Below are 24,476 nucleotides of genomic sequence, written 5' to 3'. Positions count from 1 at the left end.
AAACTACGGAGACTGTAAAATGATCAACAGTAGCCAGGGGTCAGGGAGCAGGGAAGAGGGATTAACAGGCAGAGCACAGTGGATTTTTGGGGCAGGGAAACTACTCTGTATGACAATATAATGATGGACACATGTCACTATACATTTGTCCAAACCCACAGAGTGCACAACACCAAGATGCAACTAATGTAACTAATATAAACCATGGACTTCGGGTGATATGTGCCTGTCCATTGTAACAAGTGTATCACTCCAGTGGGGAATGTTGATAATGGGGGAGGCTATGCATGTATATGGGAAATCTCTGTACCCTCCTCTCAATTTTTCTGTGAACTGAAAATTGCTCTATAAAGTAAAGGCTATTAAATAACGAAACACAACCAAAAGCCTTTGCTGGAATTGCAACTCTCTGCATGTGGACACACTCAGTGGGAGCCTAACAGCACTGCATGCAGAGTTGCGTGGCTGCCAGAATTCTGAACAGAATTCTTTGTGCTCAATAAACTCTAGTAAAACAATAATTGTAGTTTATTAGTACACAAGTTTAGTAATTCTTCATAATTCACAAGCTTCTAGTGGGCTTCCCCGATCTCTATTAAAGATAAAAATCTGGATTTGCATGTTATTGGCTCCTAAGAAAAGCAATTTTGAGTCAGTCTGTAGTCCATGAGGAGGCCTTTCCCAGCCCATCACAGGAAATGAACCACATTTTTCAAATTATTGATCTTGGATAGCATCTTGGATAGCACCTTGGATTAGTAATCCCAGGATTAGGCTTCTGATCTCATTTTTGTTATAAAACTGATGTTTGATCTGGTGTGGGTCAGTGTCATGACATCTTTTTTTTTTTAAGATTTCATTTATTTATTTGAGAGACGGAGAATGAGAAACAGAGAGCACAAGAGGGACGAGGGTCAGAGGGAGAAGCAGACTCCCCACCCAGCAGGGAGCCCGATGCGGGACTTGATCCCGGGACTCCAGGATCATGACCCGAGCCGAAGGCAGTCGCTTAACCAACTGAGCCACCCAGGCGCCCCTCAGTGTCATGACATCTTACAATAAAATAGGGAATTTTACTGGTTGTTCCTTAACTACATCGGAATGAGGTGTGACGTGATCAAATGACAGTAGTGAGATTTACTGCTGAGGGAAAAGTAACTTCACTAAAATGTTCTTTTGCTAACACACATACAGAATGAATATGTAATGACGTCTTGATAATAATCCTCGAAAAGAAACGTGATTACCGGGTGATGCAGTCTTCCGCCTGCTTCTCACTGTTCATCCTGTGGTACACCACGGCGCCCACCGCCAGGGGGCCTGCGTCCCCGCACAGGAAGGTGATGGAGCGCTTGGTCAGACTGTTCAGACTTCGCTTTACGTAGCCGTGTGCCATCTGGAGGTAAGCGGGGTCCCCGAACACATCATAGAGATGTAAGTAAAGCAGAGCGATACCTGAGAAGCAGAAAGAAAATCACATGAAGATGAGGAATGGGCTGCTGACTGCATTACTTCGGTTTGTTGCCAACTCCGCAGTGTTGATTGTTGATAAACCCTAACACATATGTAAACTATGCCTAAGTTCAGATGACCTTAGTTCTAGACACAGCTTTACTACTGAGCAGCTCTAAGAACCAGACAGAGGCATTCACTCTGTTTCTTCATCACTGCAACCGTAAAGAATAGACACTCCGAGACCCTCGGAGAACTCTAACCTAAGTTTATTATGAATCCTTGTCCCTCTGGCTCTTGTGTGTTCATGTATTATTCTTGATGGTTACATGACAGGTTATCAAAACCATGGTTCTAAACAGTCACCTGTTTATTTAACAAATAATCATTTACTTTAATCAATAAACAAGTAATATTTGTTCTTGTGAGCTAAAAAAAAATGTAAAGACTAGGGAGTGAAAAACTCAATTTCTCCTTATAAAGAAGTTAAGTTTTTGAGTGAGAAGGTAGGTCGAGTAACCAAATTCCCTACTCCGGTATCTTTCCAGGCAGAGATTAGAAGAAAATTACTGTGAGGTAGTGAGATCTGAGAAAATAAATTCAATCCCTCCTTAATTTTTTTTTTTCCTCTGCCAAGGACCCGGCCACTTTAGGAATTATGGTGTAAAAACTGCCAATAACTCTTGCTTTGGGCCGTACTTGACTTGCTTCTTTATCCTGTTCTTGAAGCCTGCTATATATATAATTGAGGTGTTGTCTGAATGTCCTTATTCCAAATGCCTGTCACAGTAGATAGAGCCTTCCCTCTGAAGCCGACTGGTCTCAGGGCAGACTCAGAGATGTGGAGTAGAGAACCTGCTTGCCTGCAGCATTTCCAGAAACTCATTTCTCCCCTTAAAGTACATTTTCCATCTCATTTACCATTTTTAGAAGATACAGAGTCTCTGTTTAAATCTAAATTAATAGAGCCCATCTCTTCATGGATTTCAGTGCAGTAAAAACGCAGTCTGCAAAATTACTTTTCACTGTACTGAGGACAATTTTAAATTTAGATAGTTTTCTCATTTTGCATGGGTAATCTCCAAAGCTTTGTGCTACAGACAATTCAATTTCACATGTATATTAAGGCCAAATTTTCATTTCCTGCCAAAGTTAATAACCTTGCATGCTCTTTCAAAGTGGATTGGTGTTAGTAATTCCACAAGCTGATGATCAGACGTACCAGTGCTGAAGGTTTGTAGACATAAGTGTACAAAACCACATATATAAGAAAAGAAAAATCTCCTTTTCACAAATGATCAATGTCAAGAGCTTCCTCTACAATTAGGTTCTTAAATGGCTTCATCTCCATCCACACCAGGCACCTGCTGGTGATCCGTTTAAATTGTTACCCTTTCATTTTGGCCTCCTATTCCCATTGCTGCCTGAACTCCCCTAATTAAGTTCTGTAAGCACCACAGCCAGATAATGACATGACTGAGGTCTGAGAAAATACGAAGTGATTAAATACAAGCCCAATGATTGTTTCCCTTTTTAGACCTTTGTCTCTCTCTCATTATCAATTCCTCTTGGCCTAAATCTTTAACAAACAAACTCCATTAAAGTTTGCAATTGTAAGGCTGGATGCATTTCTCACGACAAACAGGTAGTCATTTTTCCAGTGCACAATATTTCATTTAGATGAAAAACTTTTTTTCTTTTTGATCAGCAGAGAATTCTCTCTCCAGCTTCTGGGATTCTACAACCTCAGGTTCTGGTTCTCTCCTTTGTCTCATTCTGGGCCTCAGTGTCCATATATTTTGATTAAGCAATCTGCTGCACCTTGCAGTTTACGGTGTCTACTTCCTGTCACAAAACACCCATGATGAAAAGGGTTTCAAGTGAGGAGTGCTGCTGCCAATTCGAAAAAGTTTCCTGGACAAGCCTTCTAGAAATCAGTCTAGGTCCAGGGTATAAGACAAATATGGAAGTCAAAGACATTTAATGCCTCCTCAATACTGTATGTCCCACATGCCCTAATTTAATAGAAAAATGGGGAACTGTGTGTGGCTAGAAGCCTTGAACCCAATCTTTATGGTCTTCCAAACTTTAGCAATATTTATGCACAAAACATCACCTTTGCATGTAATACTGAATGCTGAGAGGTAACTGGCAAGGTGGGAAATAAAGATACAACCTACAGCATCCTTTCCTGATTAAAACTCTTCAGAGTATAAGGATAGAGGGAACATTCCTCAGGTTCATAAAATCCATCCGTGAAAAACCCACAGTGAATATTATCCTCAATGGGGAAAAGCTGAGAGCCTTTCCCTTAAGATCAGGAACATGTCAAGGATGCCCACTCTCGCCACTATTGTTCAACATAGTACTATAAGTCCTAGCAACAGCAATCAGACCACAAAAAGAAATAAAAGGTATTCAAATTGGCAAAGAAGTCAAACTCTCTCTTTTCACATGACATGGTACTTTATGTGGAAAACCCAAAAGACTCCACCCCCAAATTACTAGAACTCATACAGCAATTCAATAATGTGGCAGGATACAAAATCAATGCACAGAAATCAGCTGCTTTCTTATACACTAACAATGCAACTGTAGAAAGAGAAATTAGAGAAACGATTCCATTTACAATAGCACCAAAAACCATAAGATACCTCGGAATAAACCTAACCAAAGAAGTAAAGGATCTATACTCTAGGAACTACAGAACACTCATAAAAGAAATTGAAGACGCAAAAAGATGGAAAAACATTCCATGCTCATGGATCGGAAGAATAAACATTGTTAAAATGTCTATGTTACCAGAGCAATCTATACCTTCAACGCCATCCCGATCAAAAGTCCAGTGACATTTTTCAAAGTGCTGGAACAAACAATCCTAAAATTTGTATGGAATCAGAAAAGACCCTGAATCACCAAGGAAATGTTGAAAAAGAAAAACAAAGCTGGGGGCATCACGTTGCCTCATTTCAAGCTATATTACAAAGCCGTGATCACCAAGACAGCATGGTACTGGCACAAAAACAGACATATAGACCAATGGAACAGAATAGAGAGCCCAGATATGGACCCTCAACTCTATGGTCAAATAATCTTCAACAAAGCAGGAAAAAATACGCAATGGAAAAAAGACAGTCTCTTCAATAAATGGTGCTGGGAAAATTGGACAGCCACATGCAGAAGAATGAAACTCGACCATTCGCTAACACCATACACAAAGATAAACTCAAAATGGATAAAAGACCTCAATGTGAGACAGGAATCCACCAAAATCCTAGAGAAGAACATAGGCAATAACCTCTTTGACACTGGCCACAGCAATTTCTTTCAAGATACATCTCCAAAGGCTAGTGAAACAAAAAGCAAAAATGAACTATTTGGACTTCATCAAGATAAAAAGCTTCTGCACAGCAAAGGAAACAGTCAACAAAACAAAGAGGCAATCCACAGAAAGGGAGAATATATTTGCAAATGACAGTACAGATAAAGGGCTGGTATCCAAGATCTATAAAGAACTCAAACTCAACACCCAAAAAACAAATAATCTAGTCAAAAAATGGGCAGAGGACATGAACAGACACTTCTCCAAAGACATACAAATGGCTAACAGACACATGAAAAAATGTTCATCATCATTAGCCATCAGGGAAATTCAAATCAAAACCACATTGAGATACAACCTTCCACCAGTTAGAATAGCAAAAATTGACAAGGCCAGAAACAGCAAATGTTGGAGAGGTTGTGGAGAAAGGGGAACCCTCTTATACTGTTGGTGGGAATGCAAGTTGGTACAGCCACTTTGGAAAACAGTGTGGCGGTGCCTCAAAAAATTAAAAACAGAGCTACCCTATGACCCAGCAATTGCACTACTGGGTATTTACCCCAAAGAAACAGATGTAGTGAAAAGAAGGGCCATATGCACCCCAATGTTCATAGCAGCAATGTCCGCAATAGCCAAACTGTGGAAAGAGCCAAGATGCCCTTCAACAGATGAATGATTAAAAAAGATGTGGTCCATATATACAATGGAGTATTACTCAGCCATCAGAAAGGATGAATACCCAACTTTTACATCAACAGGAATGGGACTGGAGGAGATTATGCTAAGTGAAATAAGTCAAGCAGAGAAAGTCAATTATCATATGGTTTCACTTATTTGTGGAACATAAGGAATAGTGTGGAGGACATTAGGAGAAGGAAGGGAAACATGAAGCGGGGGGGGGGATCAGAAGGAGAGATGAACGAAGAGAAACTATGGACTCTGAGAAACAAAACTGAGGGTTTTAGAGGGGAGGGGGGTGGGAGGATGGGTTAGCCTGGTGAAGGGTATCAAGGAGGGCACGTATTGCATGGAGCACTGGGTGTTGTACGAAAACAATGAATCGTGGATCAGTGCATTGAAAACTGGTGATGTAATGTATGGTGACTAACATAACATAATAAAATAAAATTAAATAGAAAAAAAAGATACAACCTCAAGGGCTCGGCAGGGAAAACTCACCCAGTCCCCTTACATATACTCGCAGCCCTGACCTCTGTCTATGCTTTTAAAAACTCTTTTCAGAGGTGCCTGGGTGGCTCAGTCAGCTAAGCATCTGCCTTCGGCCCAGGTCATGATCCCAGGGTCCTGGCATCAACCTCCACATTGGGCTCCCTGCTCAGCAGGGAGCCTGCTTCTCCCTCTCCTGTTCCCCCTGTTTGTGCTCTCTCTCTCTCAAATAAATAAACAAAATCTTAAAAAAATGATTTAATAAACTTTTCAAATGTAATTCTTACCAAAATAAATTTGTTCTTCATGGAAAGAGTCAAATAGTACTGCAAGGCTTAATATACTTCTCATCCAAAAAGATATTAATATGCCTCTAGGGAAGGGTCAAGTTTGGGAGGGAAGGGTTATAGTTCTAACTATTCATAATCTCATTAGCAAGTAGGATTCCAGTCTCTAAAGGACATTTAACATAATGAGAGAGAACACTGTACTAGCTTCTAGGATAACCATCAAAACTGGTCATGAGACTCAACACAGGATGATGTATAGAGTTTAATCTTTTTAATGTTTCCTTTTTTTATCACAGGATATGCTACTTACCCAGAGTATTCTGGGCTTAAATTTGAGTAGTGGATAAAATTTCCTTCTATATTATTTTTCTAAGCAAAAGGTAGGATAAAGGAGATTTGCTTCCTTCTTCTACCCTTTCACCTTTTCTTCCAGAACAGAGAAGACTGAAGTGAGATTTAAGTTTTGATTGCATTTAATTGTAAAACTATGCTCCAACTCGTTTTAGGATTATTAAAAGAAAAAAAAAAAAAACCCCGCTCCTCACCCCCCTTTAAATCTGGAGGGATTTTGACATTTTCATTGACATAAAATTGATGTTAAATATTCTATTTCTTAGATGGTTCACTCTATGATAACTACTGTGATTAAGCTACGAAAACAAATGCTTTTTTGGTCTGAATTTTACTGTCTTGTTAGATTTGCTCATATATATGACTTAAACTTATTGGCATATTCTAAATGGAAAAATAATCCATATGAAGAGAAATACACTGAGAAATGAGTAAAGCAAAATCTAATCCATTATCTGCCCATTAATCCCAAACTCATTAAAGATGACCAATAAAGCATTTGGGATAACTAATTCTGTTAAGTAATGAGTACTCTCCTTCAGGAATAAGAGACTATTCCTATTCTGGTTGGTTGTACTTCATTTCCTAAAGGGTACAGGAAAGTTGTAATAGGGACACTACCTCTATTTTCCATGCAAATCCAGATAAATTTCACATCAGTAAAAAATCAATCAAGTGCCTCTTAGAATCAAGCAGGTGAAGTCAGTAAATGTTTTAGAAATGCCATGTTCATTCTTTAGTTATTCATAACTTTGGAGACTGGCTTAATGGAGAAAGAATGGACAGAGGTGGAGAGAGTATTCCCTCTATTGCAGGGGGAAAAATATACCATCAAGGAGAAGAAGGTATGGATGGGGTGTGGACCAAAAGGGGAAGGCTGAAATAGAGCCTGTGCATAGTACTCCCAGCAAGTGGAATCACCTGAGCAAGACCATGTGGATAGGAAGGCTAGGGGATGACATGGTTAGTAAGGACAGACTCCTTAGGGGTTCAAATTATTAAAAACCAGACACAGAAATTTAGGCTTGATACTAATCTATGGTTGGTTTATGTAAAGGAGTAGTATTCCCCCCAAAAGCATTTTTTTTTTTTTTAAGTAGGCTCCATGCCCAGCATGGAGCCCAGTGTGAGACTTGAACTCACGACCCTGAGATCAAGACCTGAACTGAAATCAAAAGTCGGATGCTTAACCAATGGAGCCACCCAGGCACCCCAAAAAGCATTTTTCAAAGATAACCCTATGTGTTAGTCCAGGTCCTCCAAGAAGGAACTGAACATGCAGGACTTTATTAGGGAACTGGATCCAGATAGGTACCACATGAAGAGTTGCTGCAGGGCCTCACACCAGCAATTATAGGCTTTGGCTTGGAAGCGACACATGCTGCTTCCCCCTGCAGCCCCTGGACTAGAAGAGGTCGCCTTACCTAATGACACTGAAGTTGAGAGATTTAACCCTCCTAGGAGTTCAGAAAGAGGGACACCAGATATGGGTGAGCACTAGACATGTCTAACACAGGGCCCGGCAGTGGGGAAGAGGCAGAGAGAAGGTTTGAGATGTTCATCAGACATCCAAGTGGAGAGCTTAAATAGGCAGCTGGATGCATCTGGAGTTTAGGGAAGAGAGGCTGGACAAATGTCCTCCAAAGGTGTGGGGAATGATGTGACTCCTGGAGTAGTCAGTGATTCTCTGATGCACTTTAAGAGCAAGTGGACTAGAAGACTCACTAATACAATGTAGGTAGGGGATGCTTTTAATAAAAACAAAAACAAAAAATCCCTCCTTTTTGGTCCAAGAGGCCAGAAGAAATCCAGACATATATTACTTTGATCTTACCAACTCCCAGAGCTTGTTTGGTTGCTTCCAACTGTGGTGTCCAGTATGACAGCTTCTAACCATAAGTGTCTAGAAAACTTTGAGTTAATTAAAAGTAAACAAAATTAAAAATTCCGTCTGCTCTGAACACCAGAGATCGATGTCATTGTGCGTAAGAAGTTCAGGAAGTCTCGCACTGCCCCAACAGTTCATCCTAGAAATGTTTTTGAAATGCTGACAACTAATTTACTTCAAAGAAAAAAAACGATACCATAAGGACCGAAGAAAACTTTGCGGTAATAGGAATCTGTCCTGGTTTTTAGCATGGAAGCTCTGAACTAGATTTTTCTACTGTCTCCTTCTACAGCTATTACTCTGGGAAGGGAGGGTAAACTGCTTAGGGACACTTCTAAATCTGCAATTTCCTTACTCAGCTACTTATCCCCAGTAGTGCTAGAAATATAGCCAGCTGTTGAGAAGTAATTAATACTAAGCCTCTGAATTTCTGAGGGATCATTAGTCCTATTCATCTTGACCAATCAAGACCTTCGTGCATCTCAAATGTATGTGGACATGATAAAAATCTCCACAGATGTATGAACTCTCAAAAACACTTGTCTGTAATTCTGCACTTTAGAGATTATTCCTTAACAGTGTTCATTTATTTTACAACCAGTCTGCACTGATGTAAGAACCTTTGCCATGGTACCTCCTCTCTACAAGGTATTTCCTTGAAGGTCAAGGTCTTTTAAAGATTCTCCTCGTGTACTCTGGCGGGAAAAGTCATGCTCAGATTGAAATACTGCTGGAGTCACGAGAGGTACCAGCTAATACCCAAGAACGGGTCTCAATAGTTTTGAGTGATATGGAAATAGGAACTCCCTAAAAGGATGATGGGTAGTTTCAAATAAACTGTTCCCTAGTAAAAGAACACTTTGAAAGTTTATCAATTACCATGTTTTTTTTCCCTTTCAGATTTATGAAAATATAAGTGACCATTTTCTCTAGTTAACCCCATATAGTATGATCACCTGTTTTTCTATATCACGTTGGTACTTTCTGATACACGATTTTGTAATGGTTTCTCAATTTTGTGAGGATGTCTGACTAAGTGCATTTTTATTTTTTCAATAAAATTACAGTTGTCTAGAGGTCCCTGGGTGGCTCAGCTGGCTAAGCATCTGACTCTTGATTTCGGCTCAAGTCATGATCTCAGGGTCATGAGATCAAGCCCTGCATCAGGCTCTGCGCTCAGCAGGGAGTCTGCTTGGGATTCTCTCTCCTTCTCCCTCTGCCCTGCCCCATCTCTTTTCCTCCCTCCGTCTCAAAAAAAAAAAAAAAAAAAAAAACCGTTTTCTTTAGGGCAGGATTCCCATTCCCAGTCACTGTCGTTACTGTGCATAGTGCTCTCCACAAAGCCTGTACCTAAACACTGGACCAGCATTATCTGCTCAGCTGTCGGCTTAAAGTCAAGCATCACAAGCATCAACAGCTGCTGCTCTCCAAGTACTTGAATACAGGTGACATGGGGAGAAAACCAGTTGTGACTTCGCACCATTTATTAAATAGTGTTCTCTCAAACGAAGAAGTAGAAAATAGGGCAAACAAGCACTCAGAAGATGTGTCTTCCTTTCTCTTCTATGTATTTCCAGAGCTGACTGTCCAATAGGAAAATAGACTTAAAAAAAAGGAGACCTCATACTTTCCTCCTCCTTCCCTCAGTGCCCTGCCTCACAACTGTCAAAATAGGAAGTGCTCCTAGTCTTTTATTTAGACTGCCCTTGATAGGTGATAAATCTTTCAATAGAGTAGTCATGAAGGGCTCAGGCTCAGGAATCAATGTCTGGGGTTGAAACCACCAGTAACTCACTGTGTGATTTTTACCTCATTTACTAAGCCGCTCTGTGCCTAAGCATGTTTATCTATAAAATGGAAATAACAGTAGCTACTCCATAGTTACTGTGAATCATGCTGATTATTGCAAGTTCTAGCACATAATAACTACTCAATAAATACCCAACCCCATTAGACTGTGAATTTCCAGTGCTGCATCAGTCATTTTGCCTCATCTCTGATGCCCGATTGAAAAAGACTACAGAGGGAAGCACAGTCTTCCCATCTTCCTGCCTCTCTCCACCCTTGCTGGCTCCTCTTACTAAAAAAATGTTCTCTATACATGTGCCATCTGGCCCTCCTCTTGAGCTTTCTGGGAGTCTTCTGTCTTTAGGTGTTCCCTCTTTTTTCTCCTTTTTCTCATGTAGTAATTCATATTTGTACTATCCAGATGCTGTTTGAGTCTAAGGAGGTAAGTTCAAGTCAGGCAGCAAAAAAGAAGAAACCCATTTTACATCCAGGTCTAAACAACAGGCTCTCTATCCAGCTTTATCAAGTATAAAGCAGATATTATAAGCCCTCTCTAATTTCTGAGTTCATTTCTCAGTTGGACCAGAAGCAAGGGAAGGAGATGTGACTGACTCTTCTACATCCTAAGACATATGAAATGAGTTGAATTCCACTCTTTCCTCATTCCACCTAGTTTGCTTTATTGTTTTTAATTTGTGTAGGTGGTATACTATAGAATAGTAATGGCAGACAGTTCATTCACTCATTCATTCAATAAATATTTATTAAGCACCAACTATGGACCTGGCACTGTGTTAAATGCTCAAGTTACTGGAATAAAAATGACAAAACACAGCCCCAGCCTCCTTGGTGTCGTCTGTAAAAGGCAAATTGCTTAGATATTGTCTTCTTTCTTTCCCTCCTGCCATTTCTTCTGATCTATCAACATTTTCTTCCTGCTCTCAGTGTTTCACCCAAGCACACTGGTAGCATTTAAACCCTACAGCTGTTTCAAGCCTATAGCTAAGCCACGTGAGATAACCTACAGTACAATGACATCAACTTCAGAGAAAGTGCAGTCTGAAAGACAGCATTCTGGGGCAGGTCTCTACCTAGTGGTCACTGTGAGGGGCTCTAATTAACCCAGTGGAGATCCATGCCCTTTATTCCTTCTGCTTGCCCTGACAGCTCTGGCTGGGAGGCATAGGTGCTTCTCATGAAGGTGAAGGACACTTGGCTGGGGCTCAAATTAGACAATGAAATGCTGGCTCTGATTGAAGAGCTATGTAATAAAAAGACCAATTGCAAAGAAAAGATACCTGGCCAGAGTGATTCCTTTCAACTAAGTCTGGTATCAGCAGAAACTAAGCCCCACATGCTAAGGCTGTAGCTCAAAGGCTATACATTTGACAGATCAGAGGAACAGCATCTTGAAACACTTTAATGACTTGCATTTAGAGCGCAAGTTAATATTACTCCAGGGATTATGCTGCATATCCTCTTATTTAAAATGTTATCTAATACTTGAAGAGAGGAAATATATGCTGATCTTAGCCTCATTAACTTTGTGAGTTGGTTATAGAAGATTGGGTTATGTCTTTTAGAACTAAAGCCCCTAGAGTCCTGTATTTTTTTTTTTTCCTTGAGTGTGAGCTGATCATCATTTCCCTTAGGAATCATCATAGTTAAGAGTGGGAAAAAATGAAATTAAATGAGGATGGCACTTTCCCTCATTCTCTCTTAAAGACACTAGTGAGATCTGCTATCGCTTGTGTTTACTTACCTTTTCTACTATGTTATCAGCAAGGGAAGCAATCTTTTCTCCTAAACGCTTATTTCTCACATGAGAATACTTCATCTGCTCATTTAATTCTTTATAATAACAATTCCTCACCAATGTTTTGTAATTTCTATTTTATAAGGCACTTTAAAATCTCCTCCTTCCTGGAACCTATAGCTACCTGAAACAAAACCCAGAGCAGCCCAAACGCAGGGGCTGTGAGTCCCAACAGATTCCCGAACACCACTTAGGACCACTCCGTAACTGGCCATCGTGTTTGATCTTAAAGGGCTTCCATGCCTGTTCTTTTTCTGCACTGTCTGCTGCTATGTGCACAGGTATAAAGACCAGATCTTGATGGAACATCTAAAGAACCAAATGTTTGCCTTGCTTCCCAAGCTGGGAGCGCATTCTATAAAGAACTCTTGGTAGATCTACCAGGCAAGGATTATGGCTGAGAAGGAACAATTCAGTGCTTATTGCTGGCATATGTGATACATCAATATCATGATGCATTACACTTCAATGTACTAAATTTTATAAAAGAGGTTGTCAGTGAAAACAACTGGGCCTATTCATGTCAAATATCACTTATTAACAGCCGTAAGAGCTACTGACTGTTTTCAGACTATGGGTGATACTTCATACACGAAGATCAACAAGCCTTTTCAAATACAAGCGATTATGAGAAAAAGCTTCTGTTTTGGCCCAGTTAATTTTCTATCCTGAAACCACGCTGAATATATTATTTCAGGATTAGGAAGCATGGAAGCAAATTCTGTAGCAAAATGCTGGAGATTTCATTTTTCTGGCTGCAAATGCCCATAAATCTTTCCAGGGTTTACTTTACGTCCAATCCCAAATAACTTCTTCCTATAGGCTTTTAAATAGTAATTACTCTTGCCTGTCTAACTCGTGTTTCCCTCTTTCTTTCCAAATTCCTTTCATGTTTCATCTATTTTAATTTTTTTCTCAAACACTTAAAACTGACTAGTCATTAGCCACTTCTAAAATGTATAGCATGAGTATCATCACGTTATCACTGCTCAAATCACTCCATCTTACGGTTATGAGTAGACCTTCAGTTACCAAATGTATGGAGTAAACCCAGATGTAGAAGTGGACAGTAAATACACACAGATGAGGACAAACACTCTCACGGGGGAAAGACTAGGCTAGACTTGAGGTGCTGAATCCTAACTTTCTCACTACTGGCTCTGTAACCTTCGATAGGTACTCAGCCTTGTTTTGCCTCAGTTTTCTCATCTGTGAAACGGGGATGCAAATAGTATCCATGCCATAGGGTGGTTCTGAGATTTAGGTTAATTAATGCAAAGCACTTAGAATGGTGTCTGGCATATAACATTAGTCACTGAGATAACGTGCACACACACTCTGGCTTCTGTCATTCAAATGTCGATACTACCAACATTTTATTAATGGCAATCACTTTTAATCTTTACGCCTGTCCTTTAACAGTAAAATGATCATGAAACTACATATTGATGATCCTCATTCCCTTGGGAACCAAAATGTACTCAATATATTTTATTATTAAGTTACTGAATTCTTGTTTCTGATCATCAGTAGTAATTTGTTAATTCTCAATTACTGTCTACAAAATTGATTATTCACAATACTTCATTCCTGGATAAGCATGAGACCCCAGAGCGATTTATTACCATAACTGCCTCATTGGCCAATACGAGACAGGTACGAGGTTTGAAAAATTCTCTCCTCCTTTCTTTCCTAGGGTCAAGGCATTTTACCTCTCTCTTGTGAATAAAAATATTTAAAAGTCGGGAATACTGATTGTAAAACTGCACTGACAACCCACAGGAGTGACTATGTAGGCTTTAGTGAAAATGATGTCTGAATCCGATTAAATGCCTATGTTAACTGTTCTCATCACTGTGTTATATCCTCTGCTTCCATTTTACCATAAAAACCAAGATGATTTCAGGTGTAAAACAATTTGTAAAGTGACTGTATTTTCTAAAGCAGTGATTTGCTTCTTCTAAATTTTTATTTAAACCTGTACACACCCCCCTTACCAATAAAGCATCATGCACACAGTGCTTTCTAAGGTATATATAGCAGGTAAAAGAAATTCTAGTACATCTCTTGTCACTATTAGTTTCAATTTTTCCTAAAAAGACCAGAAAATGGGAAAAATGATGGGAGTCCAATTTTTCAGTTTTAAGTACGTATGTAATATTAAAAACACATGGGTACTTCATCTCTTTACTAAAACTCCTTTCATTTCCAAAATCAAGTGAGCAACTGAGGCTAATCTAGTCATAACATGGATGAGGTATTTATGAAACTGGGCAGCCTACCTCTGTATTTTTTTATAGTCATGAAGCAGAAACACAATCATATGACTATGGGGTTTACTATGTATTAATGCATGGTACAAACAAATTAAGAACTTCATAATCCTGTGACAAGCAAACAAGAGTCTGAGGGGAAGTGGAAGGGAGGCAGAGAAGTGTGCAGTCAAGCTGAGAAAATGCTAACATTTCACAGTATTAAGTTTAGAACCAGTTGCACTCCCTTTCTTGAAGTAAGTTACACTTAGCTCTAGAAAAATTATTTATGATTTGGCACTCCTACAATACTTTCTATGGTGGCTTTATGAAAAGACTCTTACTTATTAAAATGAAAACAAAATTAAAATGAATAAATTTTGAAAAATATGTATTTTGAAACAAATTCCAAATATGAGTCTCCCTAGAAACACAAAACAGGCAAAATACTTTTTGTATAGACAAAAAGTCCCCCCAAATGGACAGACGTTAGAAATCTTTTTGCAGATGGAAAAAATAAGGCTCATTGTCCAAATGCCTTGTGCAAATATAGGAATAAAAAAAAAGGATAACTTTTCTTGTTATATAGGACTTAATAGCAGAGATTTCTAGGTCTTATCCCCAAGTTCACATAACCAGCTAATAGACTACATTTACTATCCTTCCTTGCTAACAGGTGTGACCATGTAACTATGTTCCAGCCAATGAGACGTAAGTAGAATTGAATTGTGGAGTGGGGCTTCCAGGGGGAAGGAATGCATTTTTTGCCTCTTTTTCCTTTCTGCAGCCTGAAAAGCTGATGAAATGCATGAATCTTCAGCAGCTATCTGGCCAAGGGGTAGAAGCCAGTGGCTAAGGGATGATGGAACAGAAAGAAAGGACCTGGGCTCCTATTGACATCCTGAGGCCACTGTATCAACCCTGGACTACACTGGCCTTCTTTTACATAAGAGAAAAATAATTTTATTTAAGTCACCACAATTTTGATTCTTTTGGGTATATGCAGCAGAACCTAACCCTATTCTAAATCCTAATTCTATCTGAAGGAGCATTAACTATCAGATCATACTTCTATTGGGGAATGAAACTTAACAAAATAGGATGTTAATTTAAAGTTCTAATTAGTAATAATCATGAAGTTTTCTCATACAAACTACGTAATGATAACTTGCAAAAGCTTTCATTGTAGACTGACAACAAATGCTCAATAAATACCCATGCTGAAGAAGGTGATCAAGTTTTAAAGGTTTTCTACAATAAATTAGTGTTTCCCAAAATAATATAATTTTGGACAAGCTAGCAACAAGATATTTATAAAAATATGACACTAAATTTGGTGAACAAAGTTAAAGAAATGGAATCCTTGGGCGCCTGGGTGGCTCAGTTGGTTAAGCAGCTGCCTTCGGCTCAGGTTATGATCCTGGAGTCCTGGGATCGAGTCCCGCATCAGGCTCCCTGCTCAGCGGGGAGTCTGCTTCTCCCTCTGACCCTCTTCCCTCTTGTGCTCTCTATCTCTCATTCTCTCTCTCTCAAATAAATAAATAAAATCTTTAAAAAAAAAAAAGAAATGGAATCCTTATTTTCTAAAAGGTATCACTCTTTGGAAGATAATATGGGGAACACACAGTAACATACAAATCTACACATAATTATGTAAACACCGCTTTGACACACAACAGCAAGTATTTTTATTGTGTTAAAGTGTTTATGAATGCATTTTCTGGCAATAAAATTGCAATAATAAAGACACCATACTTGGTAAGATACAATAATGGGAAGAAAAGATATTGACATGATTTTATGTGTCAAATTAGCTTAGTTTCTTATGAAACTTTAGTTTCATGCTATTTAGACTGTCTACACACTGGCAGGGGAAGAAAAGCATTTTACTTATGAAAACATTGGAGGAGACAGTCCATTTTATGTGGGAATAATGGTTTTTTAACAGAGCTCAATTAAGAGACATCAGGACCCCTGCCTCAAAAGCCATTAGCAAATCTATCTGGCAGATTTTATGCTATATCATAAAACAATCTAAACTGCTTAGTATGCCAATTTGCCTAAGACACTTGCCATATAAACTGCTTTCAGGAGCCAGCAGTAAGTTTCATAAATACTTAAAGATAAAAAATCGAAGGATACTGGCATTCAAAGGAGATGACACTGTTAACTCATATTGCCAAAAAATTTATAAATACACTTGCATTTTGCTTTGGAGTCAAATTTCTTTTCCATTTCCATTTCTATTTAACCTTTAGCTTCTCAAATAGCCCTGGCAGTAGAGGGCCCGATTGATGGTTTTCCCTAACATTGTCAAACTATTAATTCAAAACTGAAGTCAATCTCTACTTCTTTTCCCCCTAAAGCAAGGTACCTTATAATATGTAATAATATAAGCTCACCTGAATGAGTAAATAGGATAGAGGTTTAATTCATTCTTTTTATAGACAGGGAATTAAATCTAGCCATCTGTCTCAGTATCTTTTTTTTTTTGCCAGGAATAACAAAATAATAAAAACTCCTATTAGGAAAAGATCTACAAGTCTGGGCTTTAAACAATGTGGAAATCAAGAGGAAAGCTAAAAATAACCACGCATTGTACCTGTCCTATTTTGTTCAAATTCTCATAATTTTAAATAGAGAATAGTAATGTTCACTTAAATGTTAACTGTTGTTATAACTTCCTTCTTGAAGCAAAATACTTTCACATTTATTCTCATCTTTAACACATCATGTGTTAAGTTTCTAAAATCACCCCAAATCATAAAACTAAGCTAAGAGGGAGGGCCCAACATTAACTAGTCCATTCCTCTTACTTTATAAAATACTGACTTTAAACATCCCTGAGAGTTTAATTTTATTCTGATTTTTATCTGCCTTCCTGTCTTCACAAGGACAGAATCACTTGCCATTACCAAAAGGTTTGCTTTTAGTAAATTCCTGCCAGAGAAAAGCTCTCAAAGTGCAGTCCATAGAAGACTATCTACATCAGGACCACTGAGGCTTGCAAAATGCATATTCCTGGGCCTTGCTCAAGATCTATGACACTGATTATCTCCACTGTGAGGCTCAGGAACCTGCATGCTCATGACAAGCACCATTGCCTTAAAATGAAATTTAAATTCCTCGAGCTGAAAGGTTGTTCCACCTTATCTCCTTTTCAGAGTAACTGGAAAACACTGAGTCTCTAAACTGTGCTTCTTTGAGATTATAAAGCTATCTTTCTGTCTCTCTTCATTAGTAAACTAACTGAAGTTCTTCAACGTTCCTTCTTTCATCTGTCTGTCTCACTTCTTTGACATCTATGTACTATTTCTTCCCAAACTTTCTCCAACCTCTCAATGACTAGCAAAACAGTGAATGCAAACCAACCAGCAGTGACTATTAAGATGATTAGTTCATGGAATCTCTGGTTTACTCTATGTTCACGTATGGATCCCTGTTATGTGGTAACTTTTTTTAAAAAAATGACACATCTGGGCATGTTTTATTTTCTGTGGATTAATTCTCCTTACTTCTCTTTCACACACTGTATTCTGGGACTCTTCCCAACTCTTCCCACTGACATTCCATCTCCAAATTAACTAAGTAATGCTAAACATCAATTTTTCTTTCCACAAGCAGCCATCCAAATTTGTGGCAGGTATGAATTCCATGAATATGCTTCCCTTGCCCTAGATTCAGAGCACTGTTAGAGACCCAAATCCCAAGGCGAGGCTGAGAGCACCACATTCTCCTGGAAGCAATTACTCATTCACAGACACAGGAAGCATGTGAGGGTGTCCCAGTCAGTCAGACATTCTCCCAAGGTGATGCTTTGGCTCTCCTCTACGTTGCTTATGCCAGCTCACAGTCAGCACTTCCTACCTGCCCAGCCAGTATAAACAGTGCTATCCCGGGGGTCTGCCGACTTCAAGCCCCTCTCCATTTGCTGAAGCAGCTCTCGAATCTTATTGTTCAAGCGTTGTGAGAACTCAGGAGTCAGCTGTAGATATTAAAGGGAAAACAAGTATCAAAAAATATGGACCGCTCAACTTCCTGGACTACAGGCTATCAACACAGGAGGGTACTTCATTTCCACTTAGGCCACTTCTACCGCCTGGGAGAACTGGAAAATTATTTTATTCTTAATAACCACAAATTTATATAAAACTTTAAAATGCTATGACATTTTCCTACTCAAGGCAGGAAATATTTTGTAACTAAATGTCTTACATCAAATTTATAATTAAATACTAAAGTAGACTGCTGATGAAAAACTGGCATGCAGTAATTTCCAGTTAATAGGGAGCATCTGTTATTTAAGCCGATATTTTTTATTATAATAAAAGTCATCTTAATAAATTAAGCACAAGTCAGAAGATGTTTGCTATTTTCCAGCTATTCAAGCAGCAGCAATGTTAATTCCCTAAGGAAACACTCTCGTTGCTTTTGTTATTTAAAAAATAAGGATAAACATTTATAAAAATCCATTTATAAAAAATGGATAAACAATTTTTAAAAACTGTAGAAGTAGCATAAGAAAGTCAAAATAAATTCACGGACATCAGGAGGCTCAGGCAGAGTGGCAAGAACATCAGACCTAGCAGCACAAAACCCATGCCTAGCACAGTGCCTAGCAGAGGAGGGGCTTCATAAATACTGCCCAATGAATGAGGCTGGCTACATCTTTATCCACCATTAGCTGAGTGATCGCGCTCTACTCATAAGTTCTTTATGCTTCAATTACCTTTATAAAGTCAGGATAGTAGTACCTGCCCCACCAATTTCAAAAGGTACTTTGAGGATCAAGTGAGATCGTGTGCCTAAGGTCTCTCACATTCAGGGATGTAACTGTTGATATTTTTATAATTTTAAGCAGTCCAAGGGTCTATAACAAGTAATAATTTGGGTATGGATTTAAAAAGCACACGAAAGCTGGGGCTGTGGGGTACTGAAGGCCATACGAAGGCCCACAGATGCTGGGCAAACTGTGAGGTCCACAAAAGCACTCTTATTCATCCTAAAGGCAACTGAAAAATATTTTGCAAGTTCTGTATACACTGAATCATGAAGTGTCTTAAAAGGTCACTTTACTGTATCTCTCCACAATTTTAGAAACCTGCTGTGATTCCCTGTATTTACAGAGCAGTAAAATTTCAAAACAATGTTGGGCAATATTACATGGGCACAAACATTTCACTTCACCATGTAAGGATTATAAAAACAAACCTAACTACTACCTGTTAACATCATCATCTCATTTTTTAAAGAGGGCATATTAACACTGGAACAAGAAAGAAGGCAGTATCAGAATTATTATAAAATATATTAAATTTTACTTCTGAAGAGCATCTCTGATAAGGCAAATCAGACTATCAACCACATCTGGATAATTTTTCTTAAGTACCATGATCCCTTATTTCACACTCTGAAGAAGAAACCACATCGTTTGACTGACACGCTCCCATTATTTAACAATTTCTGCCAAGAGGTTAAGATTTCAACAAGTCTTGAAAATACATTTAATAATAAAATACACTTCAATATTAATATAAAAGGTCTATAAATCTCAACTAGACAGAGGAGTACATCTATATGAGAACATGTCATCTTCTGTTCATAGATCATGGATAATTTATCATCTTGCCTGGCCTTACTTTGAGACCAAGAATGAGAACACCTCAGTCTCAGGAAAGGAAGTTACTTTCTATTTGTCACATAACTGCATTTAATAAAGGTGACCTGCCAGAGAATATTGATTGCTTTGGCAGACCACAAAATTAAACTCTAGCAATAATTTGTAGTCTCCAAAAGCCCTTTTTTTCTGATGGATGCCAGAAAACAGACCAATTTCTTATTGAAATGTGTTAACAAATTAAGGAGGACAGATCTCCAGGGTCTGAATCTTGATGTTTAACATTAAACAATTTTAGAACTGGTATGCTAGTTTCTTTCTGGAATTTGTCCAAAACCATGTGTTAGGTGATAAATTACTTTATTATTTTTGGGTCAGAGTTTAAATGTGTGAATATCTTTTTTTCTCTCTTAAAATGGTTAAATTTGTAAAAGGATTTAATTTATAAAAAGCCTGAATAGTGAGCTCTATTTTATTGAAGGCTTCTGTCATTAGGATAAACCCTCAAGCGTTCTCTTTGCCAAGTCTGCATGAAACAGCAGGTCTTCCTCCAACAAGACAGGACAAAAAATCAGGATCTGCAGAGGTAGACAGAACACAGGTCCAAATAGCTAAAAGGAAGTCATCTGACGTCAGATCATTAAAAGAAGCTTTGCTTGTGTAGTTCAATTTTGGTCTTAAAAAAAAAAAATCAGGGGTGCCTGGGTGGCTCAGTCGGTTAAGCATCTGACTCTTGGTTTCAGCTCTAGTCATGATCTCCTGGTTGTGGATTGAGCCCCAAGTCGGGCTCTGCGCTCAGTGTGGAGTCTGCTTCAGATTCTCTCTCCCTCTCTAGCTCACTCTCTCTCAAATAAATAAATAAATAAAATCTTAAAAAAAAAATCAGATTGACTCGATTCCTATGTATTTTGGTACTCTTCTATCCTACAACTCTTCTCCAGCTCTTTCATTCCTCCTACTTGTATTACTGATGTTAAATTAATCCATTATGACAAATGTTTCCAGGGAAGAACTGAAAGAGCCACATAAAGTTAACTTGGCAGATACGAAATCTCTAATTATAGAGATTATATCTCATGTGAAGCGCTTTTCGTATGGTGAGTTTAGAAGAAATAAACTGGTAGAATTAAAAAAAAAATGTGTGTACTTTAAAGAGATCACTCTTCCAACCTAACACACTCTTATAATTTCTCAGCTAGGCATTCTTAAAAAGAATTGTATTCCCTCTTAATTACGTTCACTCAAAGAGGCATGAGAGAATTATGTTCACTCAAACAGGCCTGTGGGGTACCTTACATCCAGCTTCTCTTTTGCTCTGTGGCTTATAAGTAACATTAAGTTACTATCACCCTGCTCTCCACCCCCCAAGCTGTGGGGATGTCCTGCAAAGAGTGGCAGAAGTAGGAAGAATTTCAGGCCTATGTCCCTAATTTTTCTCAGCACTTTGTTTAAAGATGTCTTTACCACACATCCCCGTTTACTCTCAGCATTGACCCCGCCCATGTTTGCATACAAATATAAAGCAATAACATGGCATATGTGACATACCACCAGGACTCCTCCCCTCTCTTTAATTTTTTTTTTTTAAGATTTTATTTTATTTATTTGACAGAGAGACGGCCAGAGCAGGAACACAAGCAGGGGGAGTGGGAGAGGGAGAAGCAGGCCTCCCGCGGAGCAGGGAGCCCGATGTGGGGCTCCATCCCAGGACCCTGGGATCATGACCTGAGCAGAAGGCAGACGCTTAACGACTGAGCCACCCAGACGCCCCTCCTCCCCTCTCTTTAAAAAGCAAACCAAAATTGATCAAAAATGCCAAATCACAGAAAAACGACATATTCGCCAATTTTTATAAATTACTAATGACTGAGGCTACTTCAATTATGAATATTAATAACAATGACTTCTTACAGAAGTAGAACTCAAATTACCTATTTTGACATGTATTTTATATATTTATCTTGAAATTACGTATATTTTTAAAGGGGGATGCTCATCCCTTTCCTTCAGGCAAAAACTGAGCTCCTTTCTCAACACTAGGGGCTGGAGGTAGGGATGCAGGCAGATGTATCCCAAACTCACCCTCCCGGCAGAATCAAAGTAGCCTTCGGCCAGGGATTTGTTAAAATCGGCATAAGGATTCGGGAAGGCCCTTTGAGCCATGACGCCGGAAGCGAGCCTGCAGAAGAGGGGAAAAAAAGAAACTAGGTTGAGACAGGGGCCTCGGCCGTGTTGCGAAGGCAGCGGCCAGAGCCCGCGCAACACCTTCCCTCCAGCTCCTGGGCCACTGCGCAGTCTAGGTGGTCTAAGCGGACCCAAGGCCCACGGCGGCACGGCTGCTAGGGCGCTGCACCTCCGCGAAAAGGCTGCCAGGGCCCAGCTCCAACCGCGATGAAGGGACCCCGTTTTGCACCCTTCGTCCCCACTCCCACGATTTGAAGCTGCGGCGGGTTCAGTGTCCTGAAGCCCGGCCAGGCCTCGGCCTCTCACCCTGCAGCCTCGGACACCAAGGGATGCGATGCTTTCACTGCCCACTTCCTGTCAGCCGGACCAATCAGAACCTTCGACACTCTGGAGGCCCGCCCTCTTGTCATTTAGAGTTTGTTAAAGAGACAGGAGGGTGATTTCTAAAGTATCACGCCCGGTGGTTTATTTCTGGGTAGATGGCGTGGGGACGGAGCTTAGAGTAACGTGCAAATGTGCCCGATATTTCCTGCCTTTCTTCTCTTTTAACTTTTTTATTTAAAAAAATTAATTCAGGTCCAGTTGAGTCATAAGAATTAGGAATTTATCTGGAGAAGAAAAAAGACTGCTTTGAGGCCTGAACGTATTCATATTTCTACTGCTCAGACTGAATAAAATGGGGAGGATAATGTCTCTACAGAGGCCTTCCAGACTTTTTCTTTTGTTTCAGAAAAGAAAGAAAATAAAACACCACTGCCACCATTAGCAGCATCAAGAACAAAAAACAGGGTATATTGAAGAAATGGATAATGGGTCCTTTGGAGATAATTTATGATAATTGAACCTCCAAGGCACTAAAGAAGAGATGTGAATGCCCAAGGGATAAACTATCAAATGGCAATTGAAACTTCAGGGAAAATGCACAAAATCACAAATCACGGCTCTTAAGAATTTTGATTTGCTCATTAGTCTAAATGGGACTGTAATACAATATACTTAAGTCCTTAAAAAAAATAAGTCCAACAGAACAGGATATCCACAACATTGAAATTCAATGTTTAATAGTCTCCATTATCTGAAAATCAGTCCTTTCATTTACACTTAAATCTCACTCGGGACACATTCGTCCCATTCTGTTGCTCAGAGGATTCCGGAATTCAGTTAAAAAGTCATAGTCACTCTCTCTGCTCTTTCCCTTCCTCTTGTTTCAGTGAAGGACTTGAGCATCAAACATCCAGCTGGTGAAGCTCAATCCCTACTTCACCCCCACCTTGGCCCAAAATTGTCCCTTTGTGGCTGCCATCTCAAAGTCTACTTCTGACCCCCTCCTGCCCAGTTTGTTGTTTTAACTGTTGTCTTCTAGGATATTAGTCAGCTCCTTCACCCAATTCATGAAGATTTAGTAGAGGCCCTCAGTGACTCTCAAATTGGTACCTTTCCTATTTTAATAGATGGGTGTGTGGGAGAGCAACTCATAAGAAAGAAGAGGAAAAGGGGCGAGGGGCATTTTATCAATTAATTGTCTTTAATTATTAATGGCTTACTATCAGTTTCTCATTCACGGGTTTTATAAGCAATTAAAATCAGTGTGGTATTTAAGTAGATTAATGATTACTAGAGGGGGGGCGGCAACCTAAGACAGTAGATTGTGCTTGAGCAGAAATAGAAGAAGAGTGGGAAGGGGAAGATGGAAGGAGAGTAATGGACGAGTAAGATGCGAAGGAGGAAAGGAGCATCTTGGTCGGCTTGACGGGCAGCCTCCCCAAAACCAAAGAAGTAAATGGAAAATGTAGTGAGATAGTGTAGGGGTTCTCAGTCTCGGCCCTGTTGATATTTGGAAAAGGATGCTTCTTTGTTGTGGGACCCTGTCCCGTTCATTGCAGTATGTTTAGCAGTATCCCTGGCCCCTGCACACCCAGGAGCAAGTAGCACCCACTCCCCAAGTGGTGACAACCGAAAATGTTTGCAGACATTGCCAAATACCAGATATCCCTGTGAGGGGTGGGACAACAAATTGCCTGTGGCTGGTGAACACTGAGATAGTGTAACCAAAAATGTTTAATAAGATTAAGCAACTGTGTAATTAATTCCAGTGTCCTCATTGAAGATTTGCCTTGCTAGAATAATGCACTGAAAGAAATTCAGGAGGAACTTGGGGAGGGAAGTTTTGTTGAATGTGTGTCTGTGTTTGAATCTCAGGTGCAGAAATGAGCTAATTATACTCCTTGGTTTTTCGTATAACATTATCAGTGCATGCAAGACCCTATTCTATTTTAATTTTTCTCTTAATTCCCAGTTCCCACCCGTTCTTCTCCTCCAGAAGGCAATCACCACAATATGTTTAGTTTG

General features: G+C 39.4%; 1 protein-coding gene across 2 annotated transcripts in view; it reads right to left on the bottom strand.

Moving 5' to 3' along the window:
- Window positions 1–22,532, bottom strand: part of LANCL1 (LanC like glutathione S-transferase 1) — a 41,369-nt gene extending 18,837 nt beyond the window's left edge. Inside the window, exons 1-4 of one of the 2 annotated variants that reach the window (XM_025892275.2) lie at window positions 22,434–22,532; window positions 22,026–22,122; window positions 18,194–18,311; window positions 1,248–1,455 (exon numbers count right to left, since the gene is read on the bottom strand). In XM_025892275.2, the coding sequence (XP_025748060.1) occupies window positions 1,248–1,455; window positions 18,194–18,311; window positions 22,026–22,106 (407 nt within the window). In that variant the 5' untranslated portion in view covers window positions 22,107–22,122; window positions 22,434–22,532. The other variant, XM_025892277.2, reaches the window with a different exon arrangement.
- Between the last annotated feature and the right edge of the window lie 1,944 nt (window positions 22,533–24,476).

The sequence above is a fragment of the Callorhinus ursinus genome, unplaced genomic scaffold (genome assembly GCF_003265705.2).
Source record: "Callorhinus ursinus isolate GAN/ISIS: 27379988/994484 unplaced genomic scaffold, GSC_fseal_2.0 scaffold2, whole genome shotgun sequence".
Classification (NCBI taxonomy): domain Eukaryota; kingdom Metazoa; phylum Chordata; class Mammalia; order Carnivora; family Otariidae; genus Callorhinus; species Callorhinus ursinus.
The sequence above is the reverse complement of the archived record's forward strand: the minus strand, read 5'-3'. Positions and strand labels throughout refer to the sequence as shown.